The sequence below is a fragment of the Primulina huaijiensis genome, chromosome 1 (genome assembly GCF_012295235.1).
Source record: "Primulina huaijiensis isolate GDHJ02 chromosome 1, ASM1229523v2, whole genome shotgun sequence".
In the NCBI taxonomy this organism is placed as follows: Eukaryota; Viridiplantae; Streptophyta; class Magnoliopsida; order Lamiales; family Gesneriaceae; genus Primulina; species Primulina huaijiensis.
The window spans coordinates 2,261,822-2,284,106 of NC_133306.1; the positions used below are offsets into that span (position 1 = coordinate 2,261,822).

Below are 22,285 nucleotides of genomic sequence, written 5' to 3' on the forward strand. Positions count from 1 at the left end.
GACTAATTTAATTTAATTATTGTAAATTTATTAATAATTATTATTTATATTATTATTTAAATTTATTAATAATAAAACATTAGTCATAATTAAAAATATATTAAATAAAATATAATAAGTAATATATGTAAAATAAAAGGAATATTTCGAGAATATTCTTTTTGGTGTAAGATTTGAAGTAAATGGGTTGGAGATGGATGTTTTTGGTGCAGAATTCGCATTATTTTAGTGTAAAATTTGCACCAAAACAGATTTTATGGTTAGAGATGGCTTTAGGTTACCAATCTACTCTAATTATTAAAAACCAATTGAACTAACACTAAATTGAATTGATTTTATTGCAGTTTGTTATTAAAAATCCAAAGTCTGAGTCTTTCATCCAGTAGGCTAACAGGCAAACTCTGCTTGTCTTCGGATAGTGTGCAAGAAACTACTGGTTGGTCCTCTATCTACAATGTATATATCTCGCGGAATTTGATATCAATTCGAGCAAAAGTATCCTGCTTTCATCGCAAACGGTTATAAGATCTTTCCCATCGGAAGTTACGCACGGTTCAGCTATCCTCATAGTTCTATGCCCTGGCAAAACTTCTACTTCCTTTCCTTCTGGATCCGACACGATGATCCTTTTGTCATTAACAACGGTTTTTGAAAAACCGTCGCAAATTATAGCTACAACAACAGTGAAAAACCTTGTTTTTGAAAGAACCCTTTAACAACAGTGGTTTAACAACAGTTTTAATAAAAGCTCGTATGTTGTATTTTTTGTAGTGCAACATGTATTTCGGATGTACAAGATTTGTAATATACCAGAGGGACATTCCAGGTCATGACAAGGAAAGTGACAACAACAGCAGCATCGACGACCAAAAAAATTGAAACGAAACTGTGTACAAATTAAATATTCCCAACCAAAATCGTAGATCAGAATGCAAAATAGTTTCAGCCCAAAGATTTTCATCAAGATTGTACAAACTCGTTTAATCAAGATTGGCGTAAGTAGTTACAATCTACCAACTCAAGATCGAGAATAACAACCCGGATAAACAGCAGAAGATCAAGAATTGCCCCAGGAAAAACTGGCGGCGCCACACAATCTTCAATGGCGGAGAGCGATTCATCAGAAAGGAGAGAGGTTTAGAAGTGGGAACATGGTAAATTCTTGAGCGTGGAGAGGAGATTATGAGTTTTTTCTGTCAAAAATTGGTTATGCACGCACGCACGCAAGTGACGCAAGTACATTTTAAATATCAGCTTCATTGGCTAGCCAATTTTTAAAGATATTAATTCATTTATTTACATTAATAATTATTAAACTTAATATAAGTTTAAAAAATTTGAATTTAATATTTTATAGATACATTTAAATTTAAAATAAACACAATGAGATCAAATAATAGATTAACAGTAATTGGCAAAAATGTGTGGGGACAGCCAATATAAGAGTCAATTTGGTTACTAAACATTTTTTATTCTCATATATGAATAATTTATTATTCCATATAGTTGTATATTAAACAAAACAAATCAAATCAAATTGTATAATAAATCATACGTATCTAAAATAAATTAAATCACAAAATCATTCGAAATGATCGTGATTTAATATGTTTTAAAAAGTATTGCAATCTTCTAAATAATTTCTTGTGATATGTAACGACTGAATCTAAATTTCATTAATTTACTTTAACATGAATTATATGTTTCTATCGAGTATTTCTATCATTTGATAGTGTCAAGTTATCAACATGTTTACACAAACTCCTCATACATGATTTCACGGTCGAACTCGAATATATGATGGATATGTTAAAATAATATCGAAGTCGAGTTTTTAGAGCTCGATCTCGAGTAGTCGATATGTTGTTGAGTCAAGCTCTAGTAACTTGAAAATTAATATTCGAACTCGAATCGATTATACTTATATTTTTATTTTTAAATATGAATTGAAACATATTTCATAAAAATATATATGTGAATGTCTTAAAAGAGACCTAATATTAAGTTTATAAAGGTCACCCAATGCATAAATAATATGAATTACAATTTGAAAATTTGCATTCGATAAATACCCACACTTATAATATATAAATATAAATAAATTAATAATAATGATGCTAATAAAATAAATAAGAGTAATGATTATAATTACAAATTTTCATTCGATAATTGGATGATAATTATTATTTTTATTTTCCAAACCAGAAGTAATAATTTTAAAAAATATGTGATAAAATGTAGCAACGTATCATATATACTAATATATTCAAGACAATTTCCAATAATATTAACAATTTAAAAAATGGTGGCGAAAATTCCAATCACGCTCATCACAAACCAGCCACAGCGGATTCTTTCTCTATCATTGCTTGAATTTTTGTCCGCCGCCGCCTCGTCGTCGGTGGAGGGACTTGGAGATTCGGCGACGTTGCCGCTCTTCGATTTGGATAACGGATCCACCTTGAACAGCTGCCTCGGCAGTAAAACCCTATCGATTTTGAAAACAGATAAAGGATCTGCATCGATTAAAGTTCCTTTGATCGTGGCCGTGTTGACTTTTGTTTCCAGTTTCACGTTGTCTCCGTCGTTTAGTACGGTGAGATCGTATTTGTTTGCTCCTTCAGTAGCTAAAGTGTTCACCAATCCGCTGCTCGATCTGAGCATTCCGAGCGAATTGTAGGTCGGAATGGCGTGATACAGAACCACTGAAGTTCTTCCGTCGGAGGTTAAATTTGTGTAGCTAGGCATGAAGGATTTTAGGGCGTCGTCGGAAGGGCAGAAGATCGTTAATCCGCCTACGACACTTTGAAGATAAGTGTCTTCGGTCCCTTCCGCTCGGATCAAATCGGAAAACGCTTTGCAACCTTGCTTCGCCATGAGCGAAGTTACGTTCACGTCCGTGGGGGCGGAAGACGGAGCTTCGGCTTCCGGAGACGTTAAAATGTGACTGATTTGGATAACTGAGATATCATACGGTAAATCTCCTATGGTCTTGACGAAGGTTGCCATCGGCTGATTTTCGCTGCTGTCGACGGGTAAGAAGCCAACTTTCCCGCCTTTAATGTCAGTGATGTCGACGTATCCAGATGTCCCGGCAGCCTCCCCTGTTGCCTGAAACAGGGAGGAGGTGGTGGTGGATCCCTTCGGCATCTGGTGGAGTTTCTTGGAACTGAAGTAATCAGCGAAGATGTGAAGGGAAAGAATGTTTTTGATGGTGTAGAGTGGATAATTCTTGGAGATCAAGTCGTCCATGGCTGCATTGTCGACAGCACACACGGTGATGGTGCGGCGGAGGTTGATCTCCGCCGCTAAGTGCGTGACGGTGAGGTAGTGGTTGAAGGTGGACAAGTCCGGGTACCCGGCAAGTATATGGGTGATATTGTGTGCATGTGCCGTGGCGGGAAGGGACAGCACTAGTGGAAGAAGGCGAAGAATCAAGATTCTTAGCTGCATGGTTTCCACTAATCTTCCCCTCTTGAGATTTTTTTGATGATGAAAAATGCTACCAAGGTATGTGTATTTATATATAATATAATTGTTATTTATCTCATATCGATTTGATAAAATTCTTGAAAGTTCTATATATAAGTTTGGACAATCTTCTCTTCTTGAACTAGTTTTTGATGTTGAGTTAAATCCAAGTCTCAATCTTAACATATTATCAGAGCTCAAGTTCCACCGTTATATGTTGGACCGTCAATAGTTGGGTTATTATTCGTAAACTTCACTCTCTAGATATTCATTCTTGGGCATGAGATGAGTGCATTAAGATAAAATTCTTAACAATAACACATCACATAATTAAATTTGATTTGGTTTTTAATGTGTCGGTTACTAATCTTTTTAGTGTGGTGTGAAGTGGGTATTATGTTATTGTCGCAGCATTTATCTGAAGGTATTATGTAGTTATCGTTGGCTAACTTTTTGTCCATATTGTGTGATCATAAATCCCAAATAATACAATACAATATATTTTCTTTTGACAAAAAGCTGTGTGATCGTATTTTGTGAGACAGATATCTTATTTGGGTCATCCATGAAAAAATATTACTTTTTATGCTAAGAGTATTATTTTTTATTGTGAATATCGATAGGGTTGACATGTCTCACAAACCTATTTTTTTCTTTTAGCTACCCACTTCCTTTTAAATTTGTTTGATAGTTCATTAATTTGGTTCCTAAGATAAAATGACGAATTAAACCAAACGATTCCATTGTTCACGTTAGCTCCCTATTAGATTTCAAATTATTGTTTTTAGTTTTTACAGCTGTTTAAATATCCAATATTTCATAATTGTGGGAATCTTCAGCCCACAACAAAGGTCTTTTTATATGATAAATAAATACTCCACACCTACTTATTTAATTTTATCATTTTCTATTGAAAGAAAATGATGGTAATTACCTTAATCTTTTAGCTAAACCATTTAATTAATGGTCTACTGTGGTTACTTGTCGGTTTTGCAAGTTGGAAAGTAGTAGATTTTTTAATTTTAATTTGTCTATATTTTTTTTAAAAAAAAAAACGAATTTCAGTGCCAAAATATAAGAAAATCAAAGATAAACAGTATAATGATTAGAAAAGCTGATTATATATAACTTATACTACATAATTCTCATGTCAAGATTGAAGATTCAATGATTGAAGTATTATGTTTTTTTTTTAAATTTAAATTTAATCTATGATCATTTCTCTATGACACGCATATAACATATTTGTCTACGTAAACAAAATTATTATTTAATTTTGGGAGACTATTTCATGTTATAATTCTAATAATACATCCTTGATCAAATATACTTTTATTTAATTATGATTTTTTTTTGTCTCTTACAAAACAAAAACAAATATTAAAAGTAATCTTGGGTAATGCGAAATATTAGATAATTTCCTATTTTTTCACACGACAAACTGATTATTGAAATTGAATTCTTGTTAATCTTGAAACTTTAGTATTGATATTTTTATTGAGAAGGAATTAATAAATAAATTAAAAAAAGCAAAGATATAACCACCAAGGTAAAAAAAAAATGTACACACCCCCGGGTTAGAAAAAGAGAAAATTTTAGTGGAAAAACGTGCAAGTTAAAAAAATACCCCAACTTAGATAAGACAAATTTTGTGTAAAACGATCTCACGGGTCGTATTTTGTGAGACATATATCTTATTTATGTCATCTATGAAAAAATATTACTTTTTATGCTAAAAGTATTATTTTTTATTGTTAATATTAGTAGGATTGACCCGTATCACAAAAGACCTACTCCTTAAGTAAAAACACACACATCTCAGGCAACAATCTGGACAGTAAAGTGGAACAGTTGAAATTTATTTCGAACATCTCAATCTCAAACCACGGGCATGTTTTTAGCATATTCAATGCTGAGTTATATATAAAACATTTTATTCAAAAATAATGGATAATGTATTCCTCACATCATCATTATTTGCAAAATTTCTAGGAGTTCGAATCGGGAATGAGATGTAATTAATCAACAACCTCAATAAGGGTTGTCTCATAATCGCTGGGTGCCTCAAATCCATGCAAGTTCATGACAGTTGCAGCCACGTTGGCTAGACCACCAGTGGGAACATCTTTGCGGAATCTCACGCCAGGTGCCAGCCCAGGGCCACCAATAGCAATTGGAACCTACATAGAAGTTGAATATGCATGTAAAATCAAGAATTCATAATCTGATAACTGGAAACTATATGCGGATCACTTGGTTGAACCATTCAAAATGAGTGATGGATTGGATTATTTCTTTTATAGACTTCTAAATGATCAATAGGTACGGTTCATACCCCGATCAACCAAAGAATATATCCATAAGAACATATCTTTCCAATCAAATTTTTTTCTCAAGTCACATAACAGGTTATGGTTAAGGCAGTTGTTAGTGAAAAATGTGTGGCAGCCACAATCAGGAATTCACACGCAGCACAATTTTTTCTCCATAGTAGTTGATCTACAGCATGAAAACGAGAAGTATTGAGTTAAACCACACTGGTTCCAGAGTGTGAGAAGTATGTATTTGAATTTTTCCCTCCTTGTCAAGAAGTGGCTCTCCTTTCTTGTTCCTTTTCACCATGTCCTCAGCATTTCCATGATCAGCAGTAACAACATAGATTCCACCCACTTGCTCTATTGCGTCAAGGATCATCTACCCAAATTAACAATTAATAGGTCATTATAACTATGTCACAGCTTCAATAAAGTAAATTTTCAAGTGGTTGATAATGTAACAAGTGCAGCATATAAGTAGGAAACTGAGTCGCCTCTTTGAGTTGCATTTCATCACCATGAATTTTTATATTTATCAAGCATTTTGGTGAAATTTAGTACAAAAGTGATCACACTTTCAGGATCATCGAATTAGGCAGCAGATTTTGACTGTCGTTGCGCTATCATTTAATCCATCAGCATAATACAGATAAAAGAAGTTCTCCAAACTCCAGGAATATTTCAATTTTTATGGAAAAGAAAAGTCATCTTGGACTCTAAAGTCTCATAAATACAATGTCCGCAAAAGATTAGGACATCCAAACTGTAATTCTGAGATACAACCTAAAGGTTATCTTGCCGCGTGTAGCATAAAAATACCATCGCCAATGCGTAAAAATAGCATGGGACACTATAATTTATTGGTCTTCCTCAATCAAAGGTATGCTACAACCGTTGCTTGAATCAACATAAATTCAACATCCGAATCAAATAGTAGAATTAACATACCTTCACAGCATCATCAGCAACCTTGCAAGCCACAACTGTTGCTTCAATATCACCAGTATGTCCCACCATGTCACCATTAGGGAGGTTGACACGTACCTTCGGAATAAACCACGTTAAAACTAATATTAACTCGCCAATAAGATTTTTCTTAAACAAGCAATTGACCAGAAACAAGACATTGATGGATTGATTACCTGGTCAAATTTACGGCTGAGAATTGCATCCCTTGCCTTCTCAGCAATCTCCAAGGCCTTCATCTTCGGCTTGACATTGAAGGTGATACCAGAATCACTAGGAATTTCAACATATTCTTCCATTGCAGGGTTGAAGTATCCTGAGCGATTTCCATTCCAGAAAAAGGTGACATGACCAAATTTAACTGTTTCACTGTAAAAAAACCATGGTAAATGACTTAATAGAATGACGGGCTAAAATGAAATCTAGTTCGTGACATACACATTGAATCTAAGTATGAATCCGCATGCAAAAAGCTAGGCAGATCTTTTAAGAATAAGAATTTATAGGTTTTTCGTCAAAAAAAGTGAGGCCGCTGACTTTGTGTTTTTTTTAGAGCTTTGGAAGTTTTAATTGTAAACAAATTACCTGCAAGCAAAAGTACGAATGCCATTATTCACCAAATATTCTCCTGATGTCCGTTCAATATCTGGAGGAGAAACAAGGTAGCGACTTGGAAGTTTCAGCTCACCATCATATTGAAGCATTCCAGCATAACGAATTTTAGGAAATCGAACCCGATCAAATTTATCGAAGTCCTCATACTCGAGAGCCTTAGCTATCATTACCACGCGATCAGCACGAAAATTGAAAGTCAGAACGGCATCACCATCGACGATAGGTCCAACAGCTTTTCCACTATCATCAACAATAACAAATGGAGGTAAATACTGATCATTTGTATTAGGAATCTCTCTCAGCTTCTTGACAGCTTCAACAGGACTCTTAAACTTGTGTGGTGCTTCTCCAAGTACTTGGGCATCCCAACCTCGTTTTACAACATCCCAATCATTCTGAAAATATTTAGAAAAATATGGGTACATGAGAAACAGAACCAAAGGCTTGGTAACCAACTAGAGAGTATTATGTGCAATCAGACATTTTTACAACACTCATCAAATAGAAAGAAAGCAATGAGAGTTTAAAAGGCATCCTCTTCATGGTTAACGAATCATATTTAACTGTGACATCCTCCAATTAAAGACCACTGGTCATCAGATCAAGCATGATGGAACAGGGTAGAAAGAAATACACAGTGGAGATGAAAGATGAGGTGGAAGTAGAAATAATTGTAAGTGATAACAAAGAGGCTAGTCCAGCAAAAATGAACTTAAAGATAAATATCACAAGACCCTCAAACAAGACAAAGGAATTATGGGCCCAATAGTTATCTTTTACTCCAATGATGAAAATAGGTAGGGTCGAGAAAGTCTGCCCAATTAAACCCTCTTATCACCTCAAAAGTGCAATTTTCCAGTGCAGATTGTTTTGGTCCTAGAAGCCAAGCAATTCTTAGATACACAAAAATCATGCAAAATAAGTCAAGGCAGCCACAAGTTATGTTAACATATTCCTGAATGCATAAATACAAAAATTGATGTGAATGATTAGGCCAAAACAGAAAATGAATGTTTCACCTCATAACGATCCATAGTAACATACATGCGACCTCCACCGGATGCAATCTGGGCATCAACACCTTTATCACGCAGTTCTGCAAGATCATTTTCAAGAGTTTCAGTGAAGTCTACACTTGTACCATCCAATGCATCACGTCCGTCCGTGAGAATATGAACACGAATTCTTTTAGCACCACACTCACTAACTCCTTTAAGCAGCAACTGCACACCCAATCGTAAGTTCACATAAGTGTTTCTTATATGTTAAAAACTATGTCTGCATAAGAAGAGGGGGTTAAAAAGGAAACAATCAAGTATTTAAGAAATTTGAAGCAATGAAAGCAGAGGAAGAAAAAATTATTTTCTAGATGGAACACGGAAGCGTATGAAATTTAAACACTTGGAATACCTGCAACTGATTGAGCCTAGAGTGGACGCCACCATCACTTAATAATCCAATGAGGTGTAGCGTTCCTGTTTCAAATGATTCTTTGATGTGCTTGAAACCATCTCCTTCATAGATTTTGCCAGATTCCAGAGCACGATCCACGAGCTTTGCTCTACATACAGAGACACACACACAAAATGTTACATGTGCTAACCTTCAGGTTCACAAACTCGGTCAAGAAAGACTTTGCCAGTCCCACTTGGTAAGATAAAAAAGCAATATTTATTTGGCAACTGAACCTTTTAAAAGCTGATGGAATAGTTTCAGCAACTGTGGACAACATGACAAAAGGCACAAGAATGATCGAAAACTGTAACATATTTTTCTAGACTCCAATTAACTACCATGCTTTTTGATCTTGACCTGATGTTAGGAACAATAATTGTTAAAAGAGATTAATTATTTTGTAAAAACGTGTTTTTCTGATATAGCACTTTAATTTTGTATATAAGAGGTTAGTTGTCGGTTAATAGTAAGAGAACAACATTTTTCTTTCATATTGAAATTCTGGAGCAATGGTTCTCCGTTTTTTCCTTCTCCAATTTTGATTTCAACATGGTATCAGAGCTTCTCCTTTAGATTTGATTTTTTCATTACTCGATCCTCGTTGCTTACAGGATCTGTATCTTCTTCGAATCGAGTGTACTACAATCAGCTTCAACTGGAATGGCGTCTTCTGTAATCGATGTTCTCGATCCGCTTCATGTTAATCCGTCCGACACACCAGGGCTCAATTTGATAAATGAGCAACTAATTGGCACTGAGAATTACGGGATCTGGAGTCGTGCAATGTTAATTGCGCTGCGAGCTAAGAATAAGCTCGCATTCATAGATGGAAGCTGTAAACGACCGGCTTCTGGATCAGATCAAATTTTGCAGTGGGAGAGATGTAATGCGATTGTTTTATCGTGGATTATGAACTCCGTATCCAAGGAAATTTTCAGTGGAATTGTGTATTCCACGGATGCAGATGTGGTCTGGAATGATTTGCGTGAACGGTTTAATAAGGTGAATGGATCGAGGATCTTCGCGCTTCATCGAGAAATCGGTCGTCATGTTCAAGGTAACAATTCGATTTCAGTGTACTATTCCAAACTTAGACAATTGTGGGATGAGTACGGATCTCTAGTGACATTGCCTACGTGCTTATGTGAGTCTTCGAGAAAGTATGTTGAATTTGATCAACAGCATAAGCTTCTTCAATTTCTTATGGGACTCAACGATAGCTTTGTACATATACGAAGTCACATTTTAATGATGGATCCTCTTCCAACTGTTAACAATGCCTTTGCTATTATTTCACAAGAAGAATCACATCGAAGTATGCTGAGTGTGATTCCACAGCAGCTGGAATCCACGGCTTTTTTTTCTGCCCAGAATAAGAAGAAATATGATGTTCGTTGTGAGCATTGCAATATGCTTGGGCATAGCAAAGAAAATTGTTTTAGGCTAATAGGATATCCTCCTGGACACAAATTATATAAAGGACAAATGAAAGGTGGTAATCAAAGGTTTAATAGGGAAGGAGAATTCAGAGGTAAAACGGTGGGAAGAGCTAATGTCTCTGTTGTTGATTCTGGAGAAGTTGAACACCCTGCACAACTTCCCAACACAGGGTCATTCTTCACCCCTAAACAGTATGCGGCTATTCTGAAACTTCTTGCGAAGGAACCACCAACCATTGAATCACATACCTCTACTCTTTCTGCAAATATGGCAGGTATTGATACACCTTGTTCTATTACTGATCTCGAGTGGATAATTGATACTGGTGCCAATGATCACATGGTTGGGGGTAATGGATTACTTGGCAGCTCTAAATCTTGCACAGATGTCACGGGCTCAATTCAATTGCCAAATGGCAGTACCACCAAGTTTAGCGCCTTAGGAACCATGCCTATTAATAAAGCCACACACTTGTCCAATGTTCTTTTTGTTCCCGAATTTCGCCACAATCTTCTCTCCATTTCTAAGTTCACTAAGGAACATCACTGCTTTGTCACATTCTTCCCATGTTTTTGTGTATTTCAGGACCTCTCAAGTGGGAAGATAATGGGGATTGGTAGAGAAAGACATGGACTATACTACCTAGACACTTCGAGTTTGCGTTCCAGAGGTGTTCCAAACACTTATACTTCTAAACTTCCATTGTATAGGTCGTCCCTTTCTGCTGTTAATAATACACAGTGTACTCATGTATCACAAGATATTCTATGGCACCAACGACTGGGACATATTTCTTTATCTCGAATGAAAATGTTGTCTTTTTTACCTGCTACTTTTGAGTTATCTCATTGCTCTATTTGTCCTTTATCCAAGCAAACACGTAAGAGTTTTCCCCAACGAAGGTCATTTGAATCTTCTAAGGCTTTCCAGCTTCTGCACATGGATGTTTGGGGGCCTTTTCATACGCCTACACATCATGGGGAGCGTTTTTTTCTGACAATTGTTGATGATTTTACACGTGCCACTTGGGTATATCTTATGCATTCCAAATTAGATGTTCTTCCTTTGATCAAAAGATTTTTAGTTTCCATCAAGACACAATTCTCGGCTACTGTTCAGATTATACGAACAGATAATGCCATGGAATTTTTCCAACAGGAATGCACTACCTTTTTCCATGACCTGGGCATCATTCATCAAAGTTCTTGTCCTTATACTCCTCAACAAAATGGGTTAGTGGAACGTAAACACAGGCATATCCTCGATGTTGCTCGTTCTTTGATGTTTCAAGCATCTTTTCCTCCTCAATACTGGGGAGATTGTGTGCTTGCTTCTGTCTACATTATCAATCGAACACCAACACCTCTTTTATTGAATAAGACACCTTTTGAAGCCTTGTTTGGATCCCAGCCTTCTTATTCCCATTTGCGAGTGATAGGTTGCCTTTGTTATGTGTCCACCTTGCCTAGGAGAGATAAATTTGCCCCTCGTGCAAGTGCATGTGTTTTCCTTGGATATTCAAATACTCAAAAGGGATATAAAGTTCAAGATCTCAACACCAAAAGAATTTTTGTCTCCAGAGACATCATCTTTCATGAAACAATCTTTCCTTTCTCCTTTGCTCCTGTTTCCAAACCTGTATTCTCTCAATTGGATGTACCCATTTCTATTTCTGAACCTCTCTCCACCCACGCACCTCCTCCTGCTCCTGTACCCTGTCCTGTTCGACATTCTACTCGTATTTCAAGACCACCTATTTGGTCTCATGATTACGTATGCTCTCATTTACAGTCCTCCCTTTCTCAAGTTCATTCACTATCCAATTATGTCAAATATGCTGGTCTATCGCCTACTTATCATGCTTTTCTTTCCTCCTTCTCTGCCATAAAAGAACCATCAACCTACCATGAGGCAGTTCTTGATTCCCGTTGGCAATCTGCTATGGATTTAGAGTTGCAAGCCTTGGACAGCAATCACACATGGGAGATTGTTGATTTACCTCCAGGTAAGGTCCCTATTGACAATAAATGGGTTTATAAAATTAAATACAATCCCGATGGCAGTGTGGATAGGTTCAAAGCACGCCTTGTTGCTAAGGGCTACACCCAACTCTATGGTGTGGATTTTCATGACACCTTTTCTCCAGTGGCCAAAATTGCCACTGTTCGCTGCCTTCTCAGTGTTGCTGCTATGTATGGCTGGCCTTTATATCAGATGGATGTCACAAACGCATTCCTTCAAGGTGACCTTGATGAAGAGCTTTACATGGTCCTACCTAAAGGCTTTCGAAGTCAGGGGGAGTGTCTTGAGGGACTTCGAAACAAGAAGGATATCCGAAGCACTAAGGTGTGCAAACTGTTAAAGTCCCTATATGGCCTCAAACAAGCCTCAAGGCAGTGGAACATGAAGTTCACATCAATCATGAAGGCAGCAGGTTTCTGTCAATCACAAAATGATCACTCAATGTTCATAAAGAAAGAGCAAGGCTTTGTTACCATATTACTGGTATACGTTGATGATATAGTGATCACGGGGAATCACGAAGAGTCAATCCAAACACTCAAGAGGCATCTAAACTCGCACATCAAAGTTAAAGATTTAGGAACATTAAGATACTTCCTTGGAATCGAAGTTGCTAGATCAAAGGAAGGGATATGTTTGAATCAGAGAAAATATGCCCTTGAACTCATATCAGATGCGGGATTATCTGGTGCAAAAGTGTGTGACACTCCTATGGAGCAAAATGCTAAGTTCACATCAAAAGACTTTGATGATAGTGCAGGGCAAGACACTGGTTTGGACCCTCTGTTGGAAGATGCCAGTGCATATCGAAGATTAGTTGGTCGACTCATATATCTTACGGTAACAAGGCCAGATATTTGCTTTGCGGTTCAGACGCTGAGCCAATTCATGAACAATCCTAAGACATCTCATTTGGAAGCAGCTTTAAGAGTATTGAGATATCTAAAGTCTGCGCCTGGCAAGGGAATTCTACTGACAGCAAATTGTTCCTTGTTATTGACAGCTTATTGTGATTCGGACTGGGGGACTTGTGCCATGACTAGAAGGTCCATAACCGGATATTGTGTTAAGCTTGGAGGTTCACTGATTTCATGGAAAACAAAGAAACAAGCAACTGTATCAAGGTCATCAGCTGAGGCAGAATACAGAGCGATGGCTAATACGACATGCGAGGTTGTTTGGCTGGTTGGCATTTTAAAGGATATGGGATTAGAGTTAACACTTCCAGTTATGATGTATTGCGACAGTACTTCGGCTCTACACATTGCAGCAAATCCGATGTACCACGAAAGAACGAAACATATAGAGATCGATTGTCATTTGGTTCGAGAGAAGATACGTGACGGGTTAATCAAGACTTCGCACATCAAGACTGAAGAACAACCAGCAGATTTGTTCACCAAGGCCTTGAACAAAACACAACATCAGAATCTCTTGTCCAAGCTTGGAATGCTAAACTTATTCCAAGCTTGAGGGGGGAGTGTTAAAAGAGATTAATTATTTTGTAAAAACGTGTTTTTCTGATATAGCACTTTAATTTTGTATATAAGAGGTTAGTTGTCGGTTAATAGTAAGAGAACAACATTTTTCTTTCATATTGAAATTCTGGAGCAATGGTTCTCCGTTTTTTCCTTCTCCAATTTTGATTTCAACAATAATTCCTAACAATTCAAACACAAATTAAACTCAAGATTCAATATGAAAATATGATATTACTACTCAGACAAGGGTATAATCCCTTTACAAGAGGAAGAACTCTTGCCCCTAGAACAAGCTAGTCTAAATCAACAGAAAAAACGTGAAATGCCTCTAATAAGCTATTGCTGGGGAAAATCCATAAACCACATAATCCATCATGCAAAATCATTAAGAATTTGACTGAAAACTTAACCAAAGGCGTACCTGAAGCCATAATTCTGAATTCTCTAGAACATGTCTAGATCTTCCAGATGTACGCGCTATTTTCCTTGAGAGAATCCTTTAGTTTTCTCTTATAAACTATTTGGGAAAGATAATATGGAACGTGATGCCACGCGATTTGGGGACCATGACTCATATATAGATAATGTTCGTCATTATCTTCTGATATTTCTATTTTAGCCAATTATAAAAACAGAAATTACATTTATGTCTCTACACATTAAAGATCCACAACCTATTAGATATATTAAAGCCCAATAACCCGAAACATTAGTTGATCACTTCATTTTGGGCTTAACTTAATAGACAACCTACAACACATAATTATTCACATATAAGTTCATAAAAATAAAAATAATCTAACAATCTCCCACTTGGGCTATATGTGTTACCTAATAATTATGTTTGTGAAAATAATCTTATGAGCTAAAAAATGTTGTCATTCCAAAATGTGTCTATAACCAATCCAGTTCATCAATCACATCAACGTAGGATCAAAGCAGTCTTCGCTACACTCAAGGTAACTAGACCCATCAATGGTCACATATGCCAACACAACTGAATGACATAGATCATGAAGTGGACGTGTAACATGAAAATTTCATGCAATGTTATCATAACATGCCAATTTCCAACTGGTCCTCCCTCTTAACCTTATTGAGATCAAACTTTAAACCATAATCAGAATGTGACTTAACTTGAAATTTATTTCTGCAGAAAATAAATTTACATTACTATAAACCGAATTTCTGAACATGTCTATAAAACATTTAAAATTACAAAACTCCAACTGAAACTGAATATCCTTAATTGACCAAACCCCATACAAATAATGTGCACAAAAACCTTTTGAGTGATAGTCCCTTAATAATTGAATCCACAATTATGGAGTTTGTACCGAAGTGATTTATAGACAAATATCAACTCTAAAATATTTAACAACCAGAAACTTGATTGGATACAACATAAAAAGCTATAAAATCTACAGTCATGATAAAAGATTTTATAACCTTTAGCACTCTTTCATGAGACAACACTTTCTGTTAGCAAATAAATATAGCTCACGTAATATTTTCATACTATCTTGGCATCCCATAAAATCAGAGTTAGTATACCAAATGATCTCAAACTGATTTAACCTCCGATATATGAGCATGTAATATTTTGTTCTCTATAAATACCATAAGAGTCGTTTGACTGCTTTCCAATACTTTACTCCTGAATTACTTAAATATCTTCCCAAAATATTATCACGTATGCAATCTATAGACGTGTACAAATATGAGCATACATCAAAATCCCCACTGCAGATGCATAGGGAATCTTCTGCATTTTTTTTCTCAAAATCATTTTTGGGGCATTGTTTGAGACTATATTTGTCTCCCTCGGCCATGGGGGAATCCGTTAGTTTACAGTCTTGCATCCCATATCGCTTGAGAACTTTATCGATATAGCCTTTCTGAGATAATCCGAGAATACCTCGACAACGTTCCCGATGTATCTGGATACCCAGTACAATAGATGCATCACCAAGATCTTTCATCTCAAAATTCTTAACAAGAAATCTCTTGGCGTCATGCAAAAATTCTAATTGTTGCTAGCGAGCAGAATGATTCTAATTGTTGGTAGCGAGCAGAATGTCATCAACATATAAAACCAGAAAAATATGCTTACTCCCACTGAACTTATGATGCACACAATCATCGATAAAATTCATCTCAAAACCAAACCAAACGAGATGATCATTTGATGAAATTTGAAATATCATTGCCGAGATACCTGCTTGAGACCGTAGATGGATTTCTTTAACTCGCAAACCATGTTATTTTTCTTTGGACACAATTTCTTGGTTGCACCATATAAATCGTTTCATCAATGTCACCATTTAAAAACGCGGTCTTTACATCCATATGATGAAGCTCAAGATCGAAATGCGCCAGCAAAGCCATTATAATGCTTAGTCTTTCGAAGAAACCGGAGAGAAAATCTATTTATAATCAATTCCTTCTTTCTGTGTAAAGCCTTTAGCGACAAGACGAGCCTTATCTCTTTCCACATTACCTTTCAAATCCCTATTGGTTTTAAATATCCATTTGCAACCAACGGGCCTTCATGGACTTTATCTCTTAATTGGCCTTCATGGACTTTATCTCCCATACGTCATTGGACTTCATGGACTTTATCTCCTAATTCATGGCCTCATTCCACTTTGGGAGTTAGAACTTTCCATGGCTTGACAAAAATTGATAGGATCATCCTCCATCAGTCCACTGGCTGCCTCATGTTCTTGAAAAATACAATGTAATCATCTAGCATTGCAATTATCCACTCTCTAATGGATCTCCTTGATGGCATAGTTTCAGGAGGTTCTAGATTTTGTTCATCTGGAATGAGATGATCTCCAATATTGTTTTCCTGTATTTTGTCTTGGTCAAAGTGAGGAATGTGATCCTGATCAATGTCCAAGACACCTGTGAGAATAATTACATATTCTTTTTCAAAGACAATATCACTTACTTTATCTTCCTCGCAAACTCAACATCCTCAAATAATCGGGTATTTACTGACTCAAAAATCGACTTACTTGTGTGATCATAAAACTTGTACCCTTGGATTTTCAGAGTATCCAATAAAATAACAGATGACCGTCCTTGAGTCCAGTTTCTTTACGTTAGGCTTATAAGGCCTTGCCTCAGCTGGACATCCCCAAACGTGCAGGTGCTTAAGACTAGGCTTTTTACCCGTCCAAAGTTCTTTGTCGCAGTCTGCGAACATATCTTTCCAGCTGCAACTTGGGGTCATTCTCATACATGCATTGTCCACCAAAAGGGTTTGCTACTTTTTTGTTAGGGGACTAATGTGGAGTGGCTAGACCACGTCTATGCTATGATTCGTTGCCCTTTTGTTTGTAAGAAAAGATCTCCGAGCGGGAAAATGAAAAAAGCCTTCTTTTTTATTCTCTTACTTAGCCTTAGTGGGACTAGCTAACCGAGGCAAGAAACAAAATAAGACAAAGAGGTCTTACTTCAAGACCCATTTCTTCTATCCTTACTTGAATCCCTTACAGGATCACTCGCCGTTTCCTACCTTAGGTCCACTACAGTTGAAAAAGCTGTTACTTACTAAGAGGTATCTCTTTAAGGTTCAAATCCTTAGTTGGAATCCTGTTAAAGATATATGTTGTGGTCTTTAACGCTTCTTTCCTTACTGATTTTGGTAAGGTAGAATAACTAATCATACTCATCACCATGTCCTTAGGCGTTCTGTTTCGTTTTTCAGCAACACCATTCATAGTGGGCGAACCCGACATAGTGTACTATGGGACAATATTGCATTCTTCTAGGAATCTAGCAAAAGGCCCTGGACGTTGTTCACCTGAACCGTCATATCTAACATAGTATTCATCACCACGGTCAGATCTATCGCAATTAATCTTTAAGCCAAGTTGATTTTCAACTTCAACTTCGTAATTTTTGAACACATCCAACGACTGTTCCTTTTCATTAACGAGATAAATGAAGTCATAACTTTAAAAATTGTCTATGAACAGTATAAAATACTGTTGACCATTCCAAGAAGCCGAAGAGAATGGTCCAGAAATATCAGTATGTATAATTTCTAAGACGCCTGAACACTTGTTGGCTTCAAATATCCTTTTGTTGGTTTGTTTTCCCTATATACAATTAACACAATTATTAAAATCTCTGAAATCTAAAGGTTCGGGAATTTCGTCTGACACAAGTCTCCTTATTCTCTTTTCAGAAATATGACTCAATATCTTGTGCCATAACGCAGTTAAATTCTCACTGATTAATTTTGTTTTAGTGTCTCTACTTGTTAACAAAGATTCATTAAATGAAGCAATAACATAAAAAGAATAAAGATTATCGTATCGTGATAAAGAACAAAAATCAACCAATTTTGAATCAAGAAACAAATTGAATATTCCATTTCCAAATGAACAAGAATGACCGAATTTGTCCAATGCAAAAATGGAAATCAAATTCCGTCTAAAAAACGGTACAACAAATGTTTCATAAATATCCAAATATATTCCCGTACTTAACAATAATCTAAATTTTTATATTGTCTCAACTTCAACTTTGTTGTCGTCACCAACGTAGATGAATCTTTCAGTATCACATGTTTTTCGGCAATCCAAGCAACCCTGCATAGACGCACTGATATGAGTTGTTGCACCAGAATTTATCCACCACGATGTCTAGACACTGAAGTTAAATTAACCTCAGAACAAACCATATTCAGAAACATACATTTCTTAGCACGCCAAGCGTGTAATTAGTGCATGCTTCTTCATATGCTCATCACTGCAAAAAAAAAAAAAAAACAGAACTTTGAGAATCACTGGGATTCTTTTGATATTTCTTCGGAGGCTGTGTATCCGCAGCTTCGTTATCCTTCATTTTCTTTCCTTTATCTTTAAGGTAGAGGCATAATGAACACTTTGTCTTGTCTTGCTTCAACCTTTCCTCTTCCTGAACACAGTGCGAGATGAGCTCATCAGAGACCAAGTCTCTTTCTGACAGTTATGGCTCAACTTAAGCTGATTGAGTTGTGGAGGAAGAGATATCAAAACCAAATGCACCAGCAAGTCCTCAGAGAGGTCAAGCTTCAGTGCTTTTGACCTTGAAACAAGATGAGACATTTTCATAATATACTCTCTGATGTTGCCCTTACACATGTATCTCATTGAAACGAGACTTGCCAAAAGTGTACCATTTTCAGACTTTTCAGTTTTAGCAAACCTCTTTTCATGGTCCTGAAGGAAAGCCTTAGCCGTAGCAATGTCACTAGACATTGTGGCCCTGAATGTTTCTGGAATAACCTTCTTCATAATCATTATACATAGACGATTCGACCTCTCCCACCTTTCAACTCTCTCTTTTCATCAGAAGTACTCTTATCCGTAATGGCTGGAAGAGAGTCAACCGTTATCGCAAGGTCCAAATCCATGAATCCGAGAACTATCACTAAATTCTCTTGCCACGATTTAAAATTAGAGTCATTTAACATAAGAATAGAATTTTATGTTGGAATGAATATTTGTATGAGTCAAATATGAGCAGAGAACAAAAACCAAATATATATGATCAACCAAATATCCAAATAAAATAATCAATAAATTCAAATAATGTAAACCCCATAAACAGGATACCGAGCACTACATTAATGTTTTATATTTAGACAAAAGGTTAACTTGTAAGTGACATCCTGATTCATTTGGGCCGATTTATTATTCACATGAAAAACCGAACAACTATCATATGTTTACTACAACAAGTACATATGTAATTATATTAAATATCAACCTTCCTTTCGGCCGATTAATATTCATATAACTCACATATACCAAAATCTTTTTGTATTTCAAAATAAAATTAATTTTCATAAAAGATGTCACTTTGGCGACATTTTATTTCAATCAATCTATTTTAAAATACAATAACCTTATCATTATTTGAACAATTGAATATTTAACTTTAAACTGAATAAACCTGAACCGTAAAAAAATTCTTGGAAATCCGTACAGGGCGCGCTGGGGAGGCCCGAAAGTCGCGCCTGCTTCAACCCAGACAACATGGGCGCACGGGGGCACCCCAAAATCGAGCCTATACGTCTGTGTACTGTTGGGCACGCTTTAGGTTGATTTTGGTGGAAAAAAATTTTAACCTAAATTTTCGATTTTCCTCTAAAATGTTTTTCTTTTTCTTTTTTTTTTTGAACAAAAACTGGACGAAAAATCAAAGTCTTATACCAAATCCTTAAAATTTTCAACCAAAATCTCTTTATCAAAACTGAAACTTTAAAAAAAAAATTTCAACCAAAATATTTTTCATATCTGAAGCCATATCAAAAAAATTTTTTAAAAAATTTCTTTTCTAGATCTGGAACCAAATAATATCCACAGACTTTAAACAAATCTCGATGATACGAGCATGAGTGAATCTGAAACACTTGTTGGGAAAATCCATAAACCACATAATCCATCATGCTAAATCATTAAGAATTTGACTGAAAACTTAAGAAGAAGTGTACCTGAAACCATAATTATGAATTCTTTAAAACGTGTCTTGATCTTCCTGATCTAAGCGCTATTTTCCTAAGAGAATTCTTTAGTTTTCTCTTCTGAACTATTTCCTTAATGACGAAGAGAATAGGGAACGTGATGCCGCTCGATTTGGGGACCATGACCCATATATAGATAATGTTTATCATTATCTACTTATATTTCTGTTTTAGTCCATCATAAAAACGGAAATTACACTTTTGTCTCTACATATTAAAGACTCACAATCTATTAGATACATTAAAGCTCAATAACCCGAAACATTAGTTAATCACTTTATTTTAGGTTTAACTTAATAGACGACTCACAACACATAATTATTCACATATAAGTCCATAAAAATAAAATTGATCCAACAGCTACCACTCCACATTTTATTCTCATTCCCTTGCACATCTAGATTCTTCCATGGGCTTGAGACTGTTGGGCATATGTCCAACATATTATGGTCCATAATAATAAAGTCTGTAACACCTAACCACTCCTACGCATGAGAACAAAGATTAAATGATCTACCAATCAGTGCTTTGCATATATCTACGTTCTTAACACAACTGACACTTCCGTGGGTGTGAAACATCTCCACATACAGAAATTTAATAATTTAGCAGTTTTCATACAGTCTGTACTTGATCCAATTCTGATAATGATAGCAATTCCACTCATGTAAAAAAAATAGAACTGCTCCCTTTTAGTCCAAGAACTTCTCTCGATCAGCCATATAAATTATAATTTCACTACAAGAAAGAATACCCTTTCTTCCTTTGAAGAAAATCACATTACAGCATAGAAAAAACCAGTAGAAATCGATTACAGTCATTAAAGTATGATGTATTAGATATCAAACTTCTAAATTATATTGATTGGACAAACTATCTGTCCAAGTTCCAACTATCTGCGGATTAGAGAGAGTAACATCTGAACATTTAGTTTTCAATATAACTTTTTTCCCAGATGGCTACAATAACTTCAACGAAGTAAAGGAGCAAGCAAAAGGAAGTTCACCCTTGGGCGTAAATCCGGCCAGCACCAAGAGCATTGTGGCCAACTTCACTATTACCCACGTCATCTTCTGTGGGCATCCCCACTGCAGTACCATGCGCTTTCACCAATCTCCACTTCTCTGGGGCACCCTTCATCACGTTTTGAATAAAACAAATCTCAATCCCATTTAGTGTTTAAGGAGGGGGTATTAAAATATTCTACGCATTAACATATCATTAATCTACTTAAGTACTTAAGTATTTCTCTTGATCCAACCATCTAGATGACAAAAATTCGGAACCCACAAAATTTTGGAGGTAAAATACAGTAAAAGACTGGATGGAAAGTTGAATCTTAAGAGTTCGAGTTAACGTGTTCACTAATGCAAAACCGAATCATTTAGTCTGAAAAATCCGGAACCCAGTATATTTTAGACGAGAAGATACTAAAAATATATATATATATACATTTTTCAGTGAGTCCATCGTTGGAGTCTCGGCAACGTGGATGCAGTTGTATTTATTGGGTTCGGCTTCACCCCACCCATCCAAAACAACCATCGCTATAGTTTTCCCCTTTGGAAGCTTGGGGTGATCCTTCAATTTCCATGAAACTCCAGAGCTGCCCATCCTTCTTTACTGCTTTCAACACCAAAAACAACAAAGAAACTTAAGAAAAAAAATCTCCGATTAGCAATCAGACAAATAGAAAGACGAGAAACAGAATAAACGGGAAAACAGAAGGAAAAAAATGGTGTTTATATCGAAGACAGTGGAATGTCCAAGTGTACGTATGAAGAAAACAGACGAGAGATAGCGAACCTGGATTGGGACAAAATTTATAAGAAATCTCGGATTGGAAGACACGTGACAGACGTACGTGGCTCGCAGACCTTTTTTCATTTCTTACTTTTTTTTAGATAATTAATAATATATTAATATATCCACGTGTGTTTTTATAATTTTTTTTATAATTTATTTGATTTATATTTTAATAAGAATTAAAATAT

General features: G+C 35.9%; 2 protein-coding genes across 2 annotated transcripts; both read right to left on the bottom strand.

The window, feature by feature from the left end:
• Positions 1-2,136: 2,136 nt before the first annotated feature.
• On the bottom strand, positions 2,137-3,521 carry LOC140976074 (fasciclin-like arabinogalactan protein 2). Its single transcript, XM_073439960.1, has one exon. The coding sequence runs from the start codon at positions 3,451-3,453 to the stop codon at positions 2,296-2,298; it is 1,158 nt and encodes a 385-aa protein (XP_073296061.1). The 5' UTR covers positions 3,454-3,521; the 3' UTR covers positions 2,137-2,295.
• Positions 3,522-5,309: 1,788 nt separating this feature from the next.
• LOC140976084 (2,3-bisphosphoglycerate-independent phosphoglycerate mutase-like) lies at positions 5,310-22,061 on the bottom strand. The gene is made up of 9 exons (XM_073439969.1): positions 21,744-22,061; positions 21,298-21,425; positions 8,778-8,928; positions 8,387-8,590; positions 7,338-7,762; positions 6,929-7,121; positions 6,735-6,830; positions 6,010-6,165; positions 5,310-5,651 (listed from the first exon to the last, which is right to left on the bottom strand). The coding sequence occupies exons 1-9, from the start codon at positions 21,903-21,905 to the stop codon at positions 5,490-5,492; spliced, it is 1,677 nt and encodes a 558-aa protein (XP_073296070.1). The 5' UTR covers positions 21,906-22,061; the 3' UTR covers positions 5,310-5,489.
• Between the last annotated feature and the right edge of the window lie 224 nt (positions 22,062-22,285).